At 47.2% G+C, this 17,178-nt stretch overlaps 1 protein-coding gene across 3 annotated transcripts; it reads right to left on the minus strand.

The window, feature by feature from the left end:
* Positions 1–3,080: 3,080 nt before the first annotated feature.
* Positions 3,081–13,894, minus strand: Slc17a2 (solute carrier family 17 member 2). Of its 3 annotated transcripts, none has more exons than XM_076857942.2 (11): positions 13,867–13,894; positions 12,367–12,578; positions 10,099–10,332; positions 9,927–10,014; positions 7,954–8,040; positions 6,463–6,581; positions 6,183–6,344; positions 5,591–5,723; positions 5,360–5,507; positions 4,519–4,609; positions 3,081–3,215 (listed from the first exon to the last, which is right to left on the minus strand). In XM_076857942.2, exons 1-11 carry the CDS (start codon positions 13,892–13,894, stop codon positions 3,081–3,083), a joined length of 1,437 nt encoding a protein of 478 aa, XP_076714057.1. The 3 variants fall into 3 exon arrangements, with proteins under 3 accessions (XP_076714057.1, XP_076714056.1, XP_076714058.1); XM_076857941.2 differs by having other exon boundaries at positions 12,361–12,578; XM_076857943.2 differs by lacking the exon at positions 5,360–5,507 and having other exon boundaries at positions 3,152–3,215.
* Between the last annotated feature and the right edge of the window lie 3,284 nt (positions 13,895–17,178).

Raw genomic sequence — 17,178 nt, forward strand, 5'->3', positions numbered from 1 at the left:
TATTGATCAAGGAAAATGTAGACACCCTTACTTAAAAGAACAATACAATGAAGGAAATTGAGAAAGTTATCAAAGAACTCTCCTCAAAATGGCTTTAAGCCTACGTAGTTTTATAAATGAACACTTTCAAGTCTTTAGATAAAAAGAGTGATTTAAGAAATAGCAGTTCATCATTTTCAGGGTGTGGGGCTTAAGGAAAGTGTCTCTTTCTCCCTGTGAATTGGGCATGCGCCTCACCTCCACACCTGATGTTCACACAAAGCAAAATCACACAGAGCCAGACCGCATGCCGACACAGCAGACCAAGCCCTGAATAAACTGTTAATGAATCAAAGCCCACGGTAAAAGGATATCAAGGAAAACATTGCTCAACATTAAGAAATGTTAATATAATTCATAATATTTTAACAGCTGAAAAGATTGCCTCATTGTTAAGTAGATGGCAATAAGCTATTTGGGGAAAGTGGATTAATTCGTGTGCACATTCACGTTAGAACAATTCATAGGGATGAGGGAGGGCCCAGATCTTTCTGCCAGCTCACAGTCACATCTGTTCTGAAGCCATTAGGAAGCGAGAATGGTGATTCTTCCTCAAACCGTCAAGCAGGGAAAGGTGCCCGAGAGTCTCTGACGCGGATGCTATCTATCAGGTGTCCACCAGAACACCCAGACAACCAGCCCCGCAGGCCACCGTGGTGTGGTTCTTACCTCTCAGGGAAACCGGGGCTTCCAGGCTCATGGCTTCTTGGAAGCCTGAGCTCATCATTTTGCTGTTTGGGAACTTGGCCTTTGGTCCGAGAGCTGACAACTGGATTGCCAGATGTGTGCCCCCTGCTCTGATGCTAGAGGATCCATCGGGGAGGAGAGAGGGGACAAAGAGGAACGTGAAAGGAGAGGACCAAGACCCCTTCCCAAGTGCTCCGCAGGTCACACCTAAGCCAAAGAGAGAAGAGAAACTTTGAAATGGGTGAAATGTTGAACATATTTCAAGTAAATGTCTTACTTTTCACCTTTATAAAAGTGCACCTTCAGAGATGGACACTTCTCACCAAGTGGCACATTCCTGCATGTTGAGCCACCGTACAAGTGTCAAGAGCTAAGATATCAACAGTCCCCTTCCAAGCAGGATTCCCACCGCTGCCCAAGGAAAGTCACTAATTTGATTATTAACAGGATATGTTCCTTTTGTCTGTTTTACAAAATGTACTTTTTGTTTTCTTCTCCTCGTGTTGTATCGTGAGAACCATCGGTGCTGGTGTGCATCTAGGTCTGTCCATCCTTGTTGCAGGGTGAGTGGACCATGGCTTATTTATTTATTCCCTTCTTTCCAGGTAACTTAGTTCTTTCCTCTTTGGGCCACTCTCGGTAGGGCTCCTATGAACAGAGCTGTGCATGTTTTTGCAAATGTGTGAAATTCTAAACGAAATGTCTGAGTTGTGGAAACCCCCCACTTAGCTTTAGGAGACCTCGCCAAGTGGCTGTCCAAAGTTCTAACTTACACTCACATTCCTAGTGTACAAAGTTCCAACTGCCCCACACCTGTGCCAACGTCTGCTGTTGTATTTTACCCATCCTGTTAAGTGGGTCATGGTATCTCATTTGAGCTTTGATCTTCATTTTTCTAATAACTGTTGAAGTTGATTGCATTTTTATACCTATGGGCAACTTAGATTTCTCTTTTTTGAAGTCCCTGTTTGAATCATTTGCCCATTTTTCTATTTGGTTGCTTCCCACCTCCTTTTTTTTAAAAAAATGTCCTGTATATAATTTTCCTGTTCACTTTACTATCTCTCTCTTTTCTTCTTTGAGTTTTCTAAGAATCCTCCTTTTCAATATATTGTCAATATCCGGACAGCAGATGTGTTCTCATATTAGTGTCACCCTGTGGACCTCACCCTCCATTTTCCTTAAAACATCTCACAAAATAACCTGTCGATTAGCACTGGGAGATTCTCTTCACCTGCTGAATTAGTCCAAGGTTCTGGTCCTGTGGTTCTAATAGGGCTCTACATAGGGTGGGGACTTCTCTAAAAAAGTTGAGGCAAACCAGAATATGCTATGTGTGGAGATGACCAGGAGGATATGTTATCAATTTCCGTTGGACCAATGATGAGGGAGAGTCTTGGGAAACTAAGGAGAACATGGAGAAGGCAGAATGACCTCTCTAGGCGCACAGGGGCTTCCCTTGAAGTCCTGCCTTTCTGGGCCTTGCTGAATCCCCTCACACCTTTAGCAGTTTCCTCCCCCATATAAATTGTCATTTCCCTGAAAATGCCTGTCTCCCCTCCCTGGGATCTCCTCTACCTGGTCTCGACATCTCCCTGGGCCCACATTGTTGCCCGCACATCACAGTAAGAGCTTTCCAACTCTGTCATGTCTCCCTGAATTCTAGCTAACCTCATTCACTTAATCTTTTCCTGGTCATTTTCTGGTTTTAATCTGGAGTTTAGCTGGGATGAACAGATATCTGCTTTGCCTGATGGAAATAATCCAAATCTAAATAGATTTAAAATGCCCGGCTTAATTTTAGCATGTAAATGTTAGTAGAATTAAACCACATAAATAAGCATCCATGTTTCACAGCATATAAAAACAATGAATGTTAATTCTCTGGATTACAGTTTTAAAACTGGGGTCTGAGCTGAGTTCTCTGGCATATGGCTGCAATTCCCAGCAGATCTCTGTGTTCATAACCACACCCATGAAGGTATTTATCAGTGATTATTTTCACATAGATTTTATTTATCTAGTACTTTCCAAAGAGGAAAATTTGAAAGCAACAGGAATTGACTTCTCAGCCTTGTTCAGCAATTGTCAACACAGATGCTGCATGTTGAAATTCCTGGGAGTCTAACAATTAGTGGTATCCGGGCTCCACCCTAGGCCAATTCATTTGGAATCTCTGGAGGGGGCCCCAGGCTCCAGCTTATGGTTGAAGGCTCCCTAAGAGGGCAGAACACTCAGCCAGAGTTGAGATCCTCCATGTCTAGGGTCAGGAATGTAAAGAAAGAATGGTGATAAGTAAAAAATGTCAAAAAGCCAAGAGTCAGTACTACAGTTAAGTGTGCAGCTCCACTTCCTCAGAGGCGAGTGAGAGTTCTTTCCTTGGCCCACTCCTGGATTTCTGCTCGTCCAAATGTGAGGTAAAAGATCAGACCAAACATGTTGACCGCAGCAGACAAGAAAAATACATTCTTCCATCCAGACTCAGAATCCTGGACATAAGAACACGGCAATCATTAATCTCCCAAGTTCCTCCTCCAGCAGCTACAGAAATCCTCTCTGTTGTGCACTACGATGCTGGCCACCAAGAATGTAATGGACAATGTGCAGGAGACACTTAACATCCTCAGTCAGCAGAGGGTCCATGAAACTGAAGGAAACAAGGTCACTCTGAATGCACATGGGTTCTGAGTTGGGATGGTCATCTCTTTAACAAAAATGAATCCAATGACACTAACGTTCCCCTAGAATTTGAATTTCAACATTCATGAAAATTCAGTATTACTCCCAATTGTGCCTAAAATGGCATCATCAAGACCCCATGGCTGTGTCCTTGTTTGGGATCGATCACAACCATTCCTCAGGTAGACATCCCAGGGACACGTGGCTTACCCTTGGTCTGCCTAAGCCACCCTCCTCACCCAGCCCTAGAACGTCTCAAGTCATCTCCAGCACTGTGGTCACAGCAGGTTCTCAGCAATGTGTTCAGAAGTCAACCTGATGGCCAGGCATGGCGGCACACGCCTTGATCCTGGTGGCTTGTGAGGCTGAGACCGGAGGACCGCGAGTTCAAAGCCAGCCTCAGCAAAAGCAAGGTGCTAAGCAACACAGAAAGACCCTGACTCTAAATATAACACAAAATTGCCCTGGGGGTGTGGCTCAGTGGTTGAGTGCCCCTGAGTTCAATCCCGCCCCCCGCCCCCAACACGAAATTAACCTGATGTAATAAAAACAAAACTTTGCTTTGAAGGTTGACCCTCCTCAGCCTCCATCCCAGCCTGGCTCCTCCTTCTCCCTTGCCTTCCTCTCCTACTCAGGGTCCCCAGCATGGAGCAAACCTCATGGCAGGCTCCTCACCATGCCCAGCATGCTCTCCCCCACAGCTCAGTCTCTTCAAACTAGCCTTGGACACTGTATGTTCCCTTTGTGGTTTCAGCCTGAAGAGTCTTGGAGACGCTCCTCCTCCTCCCCTGCCTTCTGTCTCACTGCTCCGATGACACCTGTCGTTCACTGTGCTCAGAACTCAGGACTTCCTGCTTCTCAGCCCAGGAAGTCAGACCTGCCATCCGCTGCACCCAAGGGGCCCATGGCCATGAACTGGACAGCCTTTCGCTTTCTTGTTTCCTGCCCCTGGGAAACCTGACCTCTGCGTCTGACTCACGGGTGCGTGGATCAGGGAGTACCTGTCACGCCTGTTGCTCCCCCATCAGACCCCACCGTCTTAAGAGCACCGTGTGTATGTCCAATGCCTCAAATGATACCTGCCACTTGCAGATGTTCAATAACAATCCCAACCTGACTGATAAGGAATCCGGTGGCCGTGGAGGAGACAATTCCTGCAATAAGGCCGAATCCCCTTGAGATCCCCATGAGGAAGCTTGCGTATCTGTGGAGAAGATGATTTTACGGGTGGATCAATGTAGAAAGCCCCCTGTGTTTTCTGCACAATTCATCTTCAGTGAACCCCTCTCTAATGGCACATCATTGTGCCTCTGTGGCTTTTTGCTTTCCTAAGGACATCAGGGTGAGATGTATTCACCAACCATGAAATCACCTGTCCCCTGGGCCAATAACCACAATACCAGAGGTCCATTCTCTGCGTGGCTGAGTTTCTCCACCCCACCACTCAGCCTGGCAGGCAGTTTACAGGGCAGGACACAGACTCGGGGACCAAGCCGTGCGGGTCCTAGTCCGGCTCTTCCCTTGTGCAACCACAGTCAGGCCGCGTGACCCCTCCTGCCCCAGTCTTCTGCCTGCACTGGGGGCACAGCTGTAAGGATCAGGTGTGCTGGTTTATAAGAAGCTTGGAGCACAGGGGTCGGCTCTCAATGCTCCATCCATGCGTGGTAGCCAATATAGTCAGCACCCTAGAAACTCCCAAAACACATGTCTCTGGGCCCTTTCCCAAAGCACACAGTCTAATCTCTGGTCGGGAGCTTGAGAAGCTATTTATCTAAATGATTGCTGGGAGTTTGTTCTAAGAATGCTACATCAGGTCATGGTCGTGAAGTGCATTTCCAGTTACTTCCTTCCCGCTTCCATCTGGGGCACGTCGGTAGCTGGGAAGCTCCGCAGGGTGATGGCTGAGGCCTAACGCCCGAGTTCCCGGGAGCAGGGAGACAGGCAGAGCTCCTACCTGGGGGCAATATCCAGGGTGTTGATGATGAAGCCCGAGTCACACAGGTTGCTGGTCCCAGGGATGAGTATCAGCAAAGCGATGGTCATGGTGTAACTGGAGGCCACGAAGGGCAGGGCCACCGCACACAGTGATGGAAGGAGGAGCCCTGGGCAGGGAGGACACCTGTCAGCCGCCTCAGGCCACTGCTGAAAAGGGCCTGCTGACCTGAACCCTCCTGCCTGTCCTTACCCAGGGACGAGAAGAGTTTCCGCACGGCAATGAGGCTGAGGAGTTTCCTGGACAGAAGGAAATCTGCCAACTGACCTCCTAAAATTGTACAGCTTGAGGCTGCAATAAAGGGCAGGGAGGACAGAACCCCACTCTGCAGGAAGGAAATCAGACAAGTAGTTACAGACGCAAATTTAGTCCCCAGTATTCAGTCACCCAGGCCACTAGCCTGTCCCCATCCTCCTGAGTTGTTTGAGGAAAGCGTGCATCCTTCGCCACACGGGAAGGACATGTCTCTGGTGAAAGAAACAGCACTCCTCCAGCTGGTCTCCAGGGAGAGTGTCACTAATTTCCAAGAGAAGCTTTAGATGCAGGCAGCATGGCAGTGTAGCAGAGTGGTTAGGGCAAAGAGGCTGCAGCAACTCTAATTGTCAGCCCTGCAACCTCAGGCAAGGCATCCCGCCTGTGTCCCATCTCCACGTCTGTGACGTGGGCATCACTGCAGGGCCACTTTCAGACTCAACTTCAAGTTAGAAGCAAAGAAAAAATGCAGCAGGAGGTACAGAGCTCTTGTCATGGTCATGAACTTCACACAGTACAGGAAGCCACTCACCTCTCTGATGTTGACGTGGAGCACAGTGCTGATGTAGGTTGGCAGGTACGTTAGGATGATGGTGCACAGCCAGAAATGGCTGAAAAATCCCGTGAAAATGGCCCAAAGCGGCAGGCACCTGACCATAGCCTTTATGGGGACAGATCGTCTAGGAGAACTGGGCTGAGAGGAAATATCTAATCGGCTTGGGGATGGGACAGACTAGAGAACACCTCTGTCTGGAGGCCCACACCTGCCCGGGCACCTCCCCATGGCCCACGGGTTGGGAGAGCCATTGTACCTGCTGGGCCAGAGAGGACACAATGTGCTCCTTTTCCCTGGCACTTATGCACGGGTGATGCGTGGGGTCATCATAAATCACCGTGAACCACAGGAGACAGCAGACACAGCCAATGCTACCTGGGAAGTAGGGACACATTAGTCTCCAGGTAGGTGTGTGCACCTGTGGGGGGCAGTGTCCTGTGCAGCATCCTGCCTTTCTCCACCACACCGTATCAGTTTTAGGATGCCACCTCGAAGGCATAGATTTTCCATCTCCTTCTGCCCATCCTCTGAAGCTACTTCCTCCACAGAACCTTTTCAGATACCACCCCCAAGTGCAGATCTGCCTTTTGTCAACAATAGAGCCCTCTACAGATGTCAGGGGCAGGAGCCAACCGTTGCACAGCCGACTACTAGTTCTCAGGACTCCCAAGTTTGTAGTCGTATGTGTTTTAGCAGCAACTCTGCAATACACACATTACTGCCTTGCTTGGGAAGATCAGAAGAGTCAGGACCAAAGACAGAAAGCATTTATACATACATGAATCAACCTGCCAGGAGGTCAGTGTGGCCAGAAAGATTTCCAGCACATTTGCAAGAGTGTTATTTGTATTCAAATCACATCCATTACGGATACCCAGAGGAAATACTTCTTGATAATACCTGGTTAACGTGTGACACAAAACATCTGGGGTTAGCCTCACTAATGAGAAAGCGACCCAAGCCAGAGCCATCTTTATTGACACCATGTGGCTCTGATAAAAAGAACAATGGTAGAAACTTGTCTCAGTACTGGGCTTTGTCACTGGAATAATATTCTATGGTAAAATACTTTGGGGACTAATGCTCTTTTGATTTGTTCCACTAGTATTCATCCATTTTTTTAAAGATAAAATTCAGACACTCTGATGCCACCAAAGTGATAAATAGAACATATTATCTAATGACTCCTTGCCTCAAGCATCGCCCAGTCTAGAAGGAAAATGAGAAGGGGGCACAGATGACTGCACCCCCCCCCCATAACCCGGAGAGGAAATATCAGTCAGGATCATAAAGGAGAGAACAGCTGGATCTGGTGGCGTAGGTCCTGGAAGGCCCCCTGGAGAAGCAGAGGTTTGAATTGAGCTTCGAAAGATTCAGCTTGGAGAGAACAGGTTAACGGCATCACGGGCAGAACAATTTTATCGCAATGTGAAGACGTCTTGCAGATGCCCTCAACCAGCTGTGACATCTCAGTCACATAGCCCAGGCCTTTTGGATGTGCAGATTCTGAGCAGATGCGTGGGGCAGAAGGGGAAGGTTTCATGCTGACTGGTCAGAAGCTGGCACCAGTGCAGAGTCATCTCCTCTGCCCTGAGCATGGGGTGTCCCCAAAGATTAAGAAAGTTACCAGACCTTGATGTTCTTCCTCATTTTCCACTTAATGAGGATATCTTCTCTTAACATGAGAAGAAGGTGTATCAAAACCAATGCCCAGGAAGGTGCTAGGATCTCAGAGAGGATGACTCACCAAAGATGTAGAAGATAAAAGGCCAGCCCAGTGCCTGGGAGATCAGTCCCCCCACACAGAGGATGAAGAAGGATCCAAACGCTGCCCCTGAAGGGAACGGGAGAAAACACTTAGGAAAACAGCAAAGGCGAGACTGTCTGGCCCTCTGGACCCTGTCCCCGTGGTGAGGCGGCTGACTCAGCCTTACTGAGTGGTGGGAGCATGGTCCCTGCTCACGATTCTTCCATTAACACTGCGAGGTGACTGGCATCAATAAATAACAGTGACATGTCCCTGGTCTTCACTGGCTCCCCCATGTCAATGCAGCCAGCGCTAAGCCCCCTAGTTTGTCCTAGAAACTCTACAATCACAGCTCATCAGTATGTCTCACGGCACCATATGAGTTTGGGCACAGAAATTAATAAGCCACAGCCCCTGTCCTCAGGACATTTTGATCCAGAGGGAAAAACCCACTATCCCAAGTATCATACACTGTGGGTCTTGAAACAACCACAACCCATTCCGCATTCTCATGGCAGGAGATACATCTTACACAGCAACACGGCATGCACCAAATAGGCAGACAGCTGTCACACAACGACACGCACATGCTTCCAACCAAAGTCTCATGAACCAATACCTACCTTTACCACGGCAAAGCACCCGGCAGCGTCTATTCTATTCACTTCCACTCTTCAGTGATTTTTACCCACTAACTTGACTTTATGACCCCTTAGTGGTCGTCATTATTAATGGGTCATAGAATTCAATCTCCAACTCAAAAAATGGTATAGGATAGAGATATGAAAATAAAGCTATAATGTTTTCTATGGAAATACCCATGAGGATAAACTAACAGTGATCATAAGATGGAAGAATTTTTTACATGAGCCAGGCCATAAGATGGTGGCCTGTAGGCAAGAAGACCAGGGTCAGGGAACTTCAGGGATAGAAGCCCGTGGAGGAGAGTGCAGGGGAGCAGAGTGAGGATGTGGGGACCCTGGGGGGCTGAAGCCCGCAGAGCCCTGCTGCAGAGGGAGCCAGTGGAACGCAGGCTGGGACCAGAGGCAGAGCACCCTCACATCCTCCTGTTCTCCACTCCCTGGTCATAAAGGAGCACTCTGAGGATGCCCAGGAAATGGAGCAGAGGTGCCCCATCGGAACTTTAGGAAGATAACTGGGCTTTGATGGGGAGAGAAGCCTGGAGGAAACCAGTCTAGAGGACGGGACCAGCTGGGAGCATTTGAAATACAGGAGGTGGGGACGGCACTGGCCGGCAGGAGAGCTGCTGTGAGGGGATCTCACAGACGTGGTTGCCTGTGGGACCTGGGGGTGAGGAGCTGGAAGGGAAAGCGGTTCTGCAGTGCTGTTCCTCGGGTCGGGGAAAGCAGCGAGGCGGTAGAGGGCCCAGCAGGACCAGGCACGCTGGACGGAGGTCCAGCACCAGGACCCAGAGTGCGCACTCTGGACCAGACTGCCAGGCTCAAGTCCCAGCTGTACTGCCTACTGGCTCTTTGCATCTGGGCCTTTATTTCGTCTCCACTCCCTAACTCCCCTCCCCGGACAAGGAAGTCGCCTCACACCGCAGGGCCGAGGCGAGGACTCCTTAGTGCAGAAAGCGGAGCGGCTCCCATGGCTCAGGCTCTGTGAACTCATCTCCCTGCTGCTCTGAGCTCTGGTGGCCTTGGTCTTCACGTTAGTGTCCTTGCTAAAATGGAGTTCAGATGGTCCACTTGACCTCCTCCATCGTGCCAGCCCTAAAGCTCTAGCCTTTCTCCCACAGGGCGGCTGGCCTCGGGCTCCCAGGGGCTTTTCTGCTTCTCAGCCCTGGTGTCTCTATCGCCCAGATGTCCCCCTCCTTCCGTATGTACCTCGCCATGTTCTTGAATTTTCAGTAGCACTTTCCCCTCTCGCCCAAGCCCTCTGATTTCTAGAGGGAAGGCCACCGAAGGCTGGACCAGTTGGCAAGCCTGGGGCGCGTGCCTTGCCCTTACCGGAGCCCGCAATGCTGGTGAGCTTGCTTCGTTCCAGTGGAGGAGCCCACTTGGCCCAGATTGTGAACTGGCCTGTCCACGCCATGCCCTGCCAACGAAAAGCAGTATGACTTCTGCTCCTCGCAGAACTGGGAATCGGTACCCCACTCAGAAGGAGCAAGCATCTGGATACCTGGGCCATGCCCTGGACTGTGCGGACCACAATGACCAGGATCACTCCGACATCAGCAGCCAGCGGGGTGAAGAGGGTGAGAAGGGAAGAGATGAGCAAACCGGCACCCAGCATCTGCTTCGCTCCAAAGATCCCCGCCAAATATCCACTGGGGATCAGAGTCAGGATGATCCCGTAGCTGATGGAGCTAAAGATGACGCCCTGAGTCTCTGGGCTCCACTGATACACAGAGGCCTGGGAAAAGATGAAAGCAAAAAATAAAAAATAAAAAGGAATAAAGAAAACTCCTTGCTACAAGGTCCTTTCATGAAAGTCTATTTACAGTCAGAGCCTCCTGGGGTAGGTGAGACCCTACAGTAAAATACCTATGTCTCTCTCTCTCTCTAACCTAATTCACATGTTCCACCTTTTCACCTCTAGTCAGCTACTCTTAGAAGGAGAGACCAAGGTCAGCAGCCACCCACATGAAGATGGGAAGAAGGAAATAGAAAGAGTGGCCAAGAGGCAATTCACCTGTTGACTCAGAGCTTCCTTTCAACTAGTCTGTAAAAGCTGAGTGACACCGACTCTCCTTTGAAAGAATAATATAAACACAAGTCTAATAAACTCTTTCAAAAAATGACCCCCTAATTAAAAAGAATTATCAAGTTAGGAAATTAGAGTCTGCCCCAGAAGACCCAAATTCCCAACACACTTTACAAATGTAGAAGATCACACTTTTCTTCTGCTATAACTCAGTGAACAATTTTTGGTTGTCTACTAGATACATGGATGGCATCATATTATAAATTAAATAGACAAAGAATATAAAATAAAAAACATTGTCCAGACACGGTCGTGCACCCCTGTAATCCCAGCGGCTTGGGAGGCTGAGGCAGGAGGATCACAAGTTCAAAGGCAGCCTCAGCAACTTAGTGAGATTCTGTCTCAAAGAAAAAAATAAAAGAAAAAGGCTGGTGATGTGGCTCAGTGGTTAAGCGCCTCTAGGTTCAACCCCCAGTATCCAAAAAAAAAAAAAAATAGAAATATTGTATTCATATAAAATAATCATAAATAGCACAGGTATATGATTCATGTTAGAATTAATATACGAGGTTGAAATAAATAAAATGGGGTCTTTGAGGAAAGGGAAGAATCTCTTGGGAAGGCCCAGGAACGAAGCAGTCTTTGAACTGTCCTTTGAAGAATGACTATAAATTTTGTATGAAGAGAAAAAGGAAAATTGATTCTTATTGGATAAAACAGCAAAAATAGGCTTGCAGCATTTGTAATGATGCCACGAGATCAGAAACTAAGGGACGGTGGCAGAGTCAGCCCAGACTTTCCCTGGGCCACAGGCAGCAGAGAGGAGCGCACTGAGACTGAGGACCAAGTTCTAGAGAGGCACCGCGGTCTGGAGGACGCAGGTGTTTGTTCTCTTGAAAGTCCTGAGCACAGGCAAGCGGCAGAATGGGTGGTGGAAAGACTAGAGGTGGGAGGTGATCACAGTCACGCTGGGTCCGGTGTCATCATGAAATCACATTATGAATTGTGAATTGCAGGAATGACATTCAGTAAAGGATAGTTTGAAGAATAGTTTTTAAAATTGGGTAGAATCATGATTCTCATACAAATATAAAATGCACTGTGACACAGATTATTTTTAACTCGCTGATCAATAAGGGTATCAGTAAGCAGTTACAGCTCCTTCAAAGGAAGATTCAAGAACCACACATATTAAAGTAGGCAGTCGTTCTGAAATGGACTTTAAACAGACGGCAAAACTGGTTTATCCAACTGGGTGGGATGGGGGTTGTTGAGAGGAGGAGTATACAAGGTGACTCTCCACAGGACAGAATTCATTTGCAAAGCTATAGACAAGAAGCATTTGCATTTTCATTCACTGTATATAACTGCAGAGGTGCAAAATAACTTAAGAACAGTGAAAGGTGCGGATATCAAAATCTAATTGGCTATCCCAGAAGGAGGCATGTAGACAGCGGTTTTCCACTGAGGAGGATACCCGTAGTCTGTTTGTTCCATTTTATAGTCTTTTACGTATTTTCCTACATCTCCTCTACCTAATAATAATAATAATAAGAAGAAGAAGAATGAAAGATTATTGTTATCACAGAAGTAATCAATGTCTCAAAAATAATTCCAGTTATTTTTACTTTGTCATTAAAGTTCATATTTCCTTTCTCTACAGCATCACGACCCAAGCCTTCCTTTCAGTTCTTTTTTTTTCTTTTCTCCTTAACAAAGAGCCTGGCTCTCCGTCACACTTACCCTAGTATTAAATTCCCTGGCGGATCTGCCTGGGTTGTGGAGGCTGTCTGCCAGAGGCCCCTGAGTGGAGGCGTTGGATGGACCATGCTGCTGGGTGCCGTTCACCATGGCGATGATGGCGATGCTCAGACTCACCCGCTGGGTTATCAGGGTGAAGTTTGAGAAATGCATGATGAGGGCCAGCCCGTAGCGCAGTGAGCAGAAATCTGGCCCTAGACAGAAGAATATGCAGTGAGCACCCTGACGAGACCCTTCTCCCCATTTCTTTCCTGGCTGAGTCAGAAGGAAATTCAGACGACCCCATGCCCTTTCCACCGAGGCGATCCTTTCTGCAGTCTTCCTTTGTCATATTCTTTGGCTTCATGACAACGAATCTGGGATCTTGAGATGAGCCTTCTTTCAGAGATGTGGGAAGCACATGACACAACGCCCAAGTACAGCATTCACAGAGCTCCAAGATAAAGTGGACGGGAAGATGGTGCAGAGCCAAGCACGAAACCCAAGTCCCCGGGTCACCATGGTCTGTCTCATCTGCTATGCACATTTGTGTGTTATAAAGTTTGCCGTTCACGCATCGACAGCTGCCTTTGGGTTAAGCTGGGTGCACAGCCCAAGGATTCTCTTTTTACGTATGAGAGAGGATAGGGGACTTCCACTCCCTCCATTAGCTATACATTTCTGCTGTATATCACTAAGCCCTGGCTTCACGTGGATTTAGCTTTTAAAATAAATAATTGACGTGTAGAGCCATTTTTTGAAGCAAAAGTAACATTAAAAAACACTCCCACCGGACGTGGTGTCTCACGCCTGTAATCTCAGCAATTTGGAAAGCTGAGGCAAGAGAATCTCAGGTTCGAAGCCAGCCTCAGGAACTTAGTGGGGCTGTAAGCAACCTAGTGAGACTCTGTCTCAAAATAAAAAATAAAAAAATTATCATTCCCATGAAGTGGAACAATGGCCCAATATTGGGAGGATTGCCATGTGAAGGATGGGTCAGAATTTTTTATTATTACTATTATTTGCATATTTAAAGAACTGGGAGTAAAGGAAAATAGAGAGAATCTATAAAGAAACAGATAAAAAAATAAAAGAAGAAATAAATTTTAATGGCCAAATAGGCTTAGGATAGGATTAATTGCCTGCAATGGATTATTCCCATATTACTGTAGGTGGCTCTGGGAAACAGCCAGACACTTGGCAAGGGTATTCTAGGGGGGATGCCTACAGAGGTTAGGAATTGGCTTAAAAATAACATTTCCAAGATGCATTTCATTCCTTAGATCCTATAACTTATCCATCATTGGATGCAATTTCTGGCAGCTAATCTAAGGGGCTCCCTAAGGAAAAGCAACAGGAATCAGGGCTGGAGTTGGATCTGATGCTACCTGGGAGTCCCCACGGGGGCGATGGGAAAGGACCGGAAGGGAGGGAGAGGAGGGAGTGAGAAGTGCTCCAGGAAGGCTCCCGTCTCCTGCCACCTGGGATCAGAGCTTGGCTCACCTTTCCTGGTGGTCGGCTTCTGGTCCATCTAGCTCCTCTGGCAACAATGCCTTGCTTAGTGGTGGGACGTCCCTCTTCCCTGAATCTCTGAGACCACGACCAGCTTCTATCTGTAGGGAGAACAGGAGCCGAGACATGACACACAGATAATTTCCTCCCACTAACCTGCCACCTCTGGGCACCAGCAGCAGGTGTGGTCCCTACACAGCCACATGATTTCTGGGTGCGCTCCTGCTCTGCTTTAGGAGGACAGGATTTCATGAGGAAGTCAGGCTGCTGGACGTCCTCAGTCACTCCCTCAGTTCTCTCCCCACCCATTTCCTCATCTGCTCAGGAATGAGGAGGCTCCTTGCTGAATGGTGCTGCAGGAATAAAGGAGGAAAATCACAGATGATTGATGGAGCCCCAGAGAAACAGGCGAAGGTGAGAGTGCAACTTGCAGCAGCTCGGGAAAGAAGTGAAGTTAAACCGGGGAGCTGAGGAGCAGGTGCCGGAGCAGGCTTCTCTTCCATTCAGACCTCGCTTCCGTTCCCTCTGGATAACAGAGCGTGTTCTGTGGCCTCCCCTTGGAACACGAAGCATGGAGCTGCACGGCACTTCCCTGGCAGACACCTTAAAGGTTCCAACTGTTGTGTGCTGGGGCTGGGGTCGGGGCTCAGCAGCAGAGCGCTCGCCTAGCATGTGCCAGGCACTGGGTTCCATCCTCAGCACCACATAAGATAAATAAATAAAATAAAGGTGTTGTCTCCAACTACAACTGATATAGATGTATATATATATATATATAAATGTTGTGTGCCTCGCACAATTTGGACACTTTACTGGGCTGACAAGATCCTCCTTCACTCACTAAATTATACTGAATGGGAATTTTTACTACATTATTTTAAAATCTGGTCATTTTGACAGGCAAAGAAAATTTATGAGTCCAAATGAACCTGTTTACTTTGATGTTTGTGTACCAAACTCTCTTTGGGGGTGTATACATCTGGTTCTTCTAGGAAGATCCCCCGTCCTGAAGGTATTGCTAGTTTTCCATTCTTCCTCGAACTACCTCCGCCATGACTTTAAGAAAAAACAAAAAACAGTTTCGTATTTATGTTTCATGATTTGAGGTGTGCTCTCTTCCTGCTTTAAATAAAAGACTTATCCGCATCTTTACCGAAGTTTACAACCTACGACCTTAGGATACAGGAAATTAAGCCACGATACCAGTGAAGAATTCTGTACAAAACTATCCTTTGCAGTATCAGTCATGACAGCAGAATATTGGAGATAAACTAACCTAACAATAAGAATTGGCAGGTCACATATACAGAAATAGGTTCACACAAGTTCCCAGAGGCTGTTATTGAGGTACAGAGCAAGACGGTCACTTTATTGCTTCTGATTTTCCATATATACCAAGTTTTTCTATTAATTAGTAGATATCCACTTAATACCCAGAAGAAACTAAATTTATTTCTAAAACAATTTAAGCTTCATCCCATGGACAGAAGAGTATTCTTTAAGGCAAATCTTTCTATAAGTCTGAGAACCATGACTCCCCCTCTAAGTTTTCAGATTTTCCTGTTTGCTTAGGATGGACAGAAGTGGAAGCTCAACCGCTGGCAGGAGCAGAGCAGCGCCTGACTGGTGGCACTGCTCTGACCTGTAGGCTTCCTGCGTTGGCTGAGGTTTAGGTGCCCTGACCCTACAGCCCTCCGTGCGGCCCTGTGAGGCTCCACCGGGAGCTGTCGGGAGCAGACCTGGAGTCTGCACTTCTCCTCCTGGACCTGTCTGGTTCTGAAGATCCCAGGACTGGCTGGAGGCAGCAGTGCACTGCACCCACCCACCGCTGTGTCCACTCAGCTTCCCCAGCCCCTCAGGGACTTTATAAACTTGGAGCCAAAAGGGACTAAGAGATTTTCTGTCCCAAATATTCATTTTATTGGTGAAAAAACAGGTGCAGACAGCATGAAAATTCCTGAAACCACACAGTTCAGAGCCTGTCGGGTCTCTAAAGGCCTGGCTGCTGCTTCTACCTGTGAATACTCTTTCTTTTTATAGTCTAACTATTTTAGCCATATGCTTAAAACACAGCAGGGTATCTTCATTTTGAGGCATCTTAAATGGAAATCTGTAAATTTTAAATCAACTTTTAAATATTTATTTCAGAAAGAAATTTGATGATGAAAAATACTTTAAAGCTTGATTAAAAACAAAACAAAGCAAAACAAAAAAAACCACTACATTTTCTTGTCTTTCCTAAGGTGGTGGAATCATATCACACACGCATTATTTCGGTCTTCCTTCCCATCCTCTGTTGATGTCAAATGGGGGGAAAATCCCTATGTAACTTTTATGGTTCCAAGTATCACTTTGAATTTTACCTTAATGGCTTTCAGTTGTCAACCTTTTGTTTCCTTTGCATGAGACAAATACAGAAATCAGGCAAACAGCCCTATTCTCAAGCGGAATCTTTCTGTGGATCGTAATGAAAACCATCTTTCTAATGTAATCCCAGCAGCTTGTGAAATATGGGTTCTGAGCCCCGGCCTGACTGAAGTGCCCTAAAAGACAGTGAGATAATGCTCCGTCTAAATACAGACAATTGAGAACATGTGGTTCTGTGAAGGACCTTCCCATTCAGGAGGGACACTTTGGAAAAAAAAAAAGAATGAATCCTAGTGTCAACGTTGTGAGTACCAAGAGGAAAACTGAAGGGAAATTAAAGGAAAATTATATCTATATAAAATAATACTATGACACAGCCCAGGGCATATATAGAGATAAAATTGGTGGTATAGATCTTATGGTTTTGCATAGGCTAAAGAATACCTTTTTCCTATTCCTCTTAGTCTCGAATGCATTATTTGGCTATAATAGTCTTTCTCCCACTCTTAGAAGTCCCGTAACATGCAGCCTGGGTTGCGCCATCTGTTAGTCGAGTCTCCTGGTTTACTCAGAGTAAATGCAATGCGAAGTTCAAAGAGCATCAACCTGCAGTTCAGGGTACCCAGAGTGGCTCCCGCTCTGCCGTTCCCAGCCTGCAGACCTGGGCGAGTTTCATAAGCGCCGAGAGCTCTCACTGCTCCATAGGAAAAGTAGGGAAGGCTATGACTCCCCAGGACTGTCAGAGTTAAAACCCAGGTAAGAGACACGCCTTGTACGCCGCCGAGCATCCCACCTGGGAAGGCTCCAGGTGTGGATCTCAGCAGGATCAACCAGCACCTCAGCATCAGCACCAGGCCTCTCAGGTCCCTGAGAAGTGCAGCCGGAGGGCAAATAAAACGCACTCATGAGAAAGTGCTTTTGATGGGTTGCTGAATT

This window comes from Callospermophilus lateralis, chromosome 6 (assembly GCF_048772815.1).
Source record: "Callospermophilus lateralis isolate mCalLat2 chromosome 6, mCalLat2.hap1, whole genome shotgun sequence".
Lineage (NCBI taxonomy): Eukaryota > Metazoa > Chordata > Mammalia > Rodentia > Sciuridae > Callospermophilus > Callospermophilus lateralis.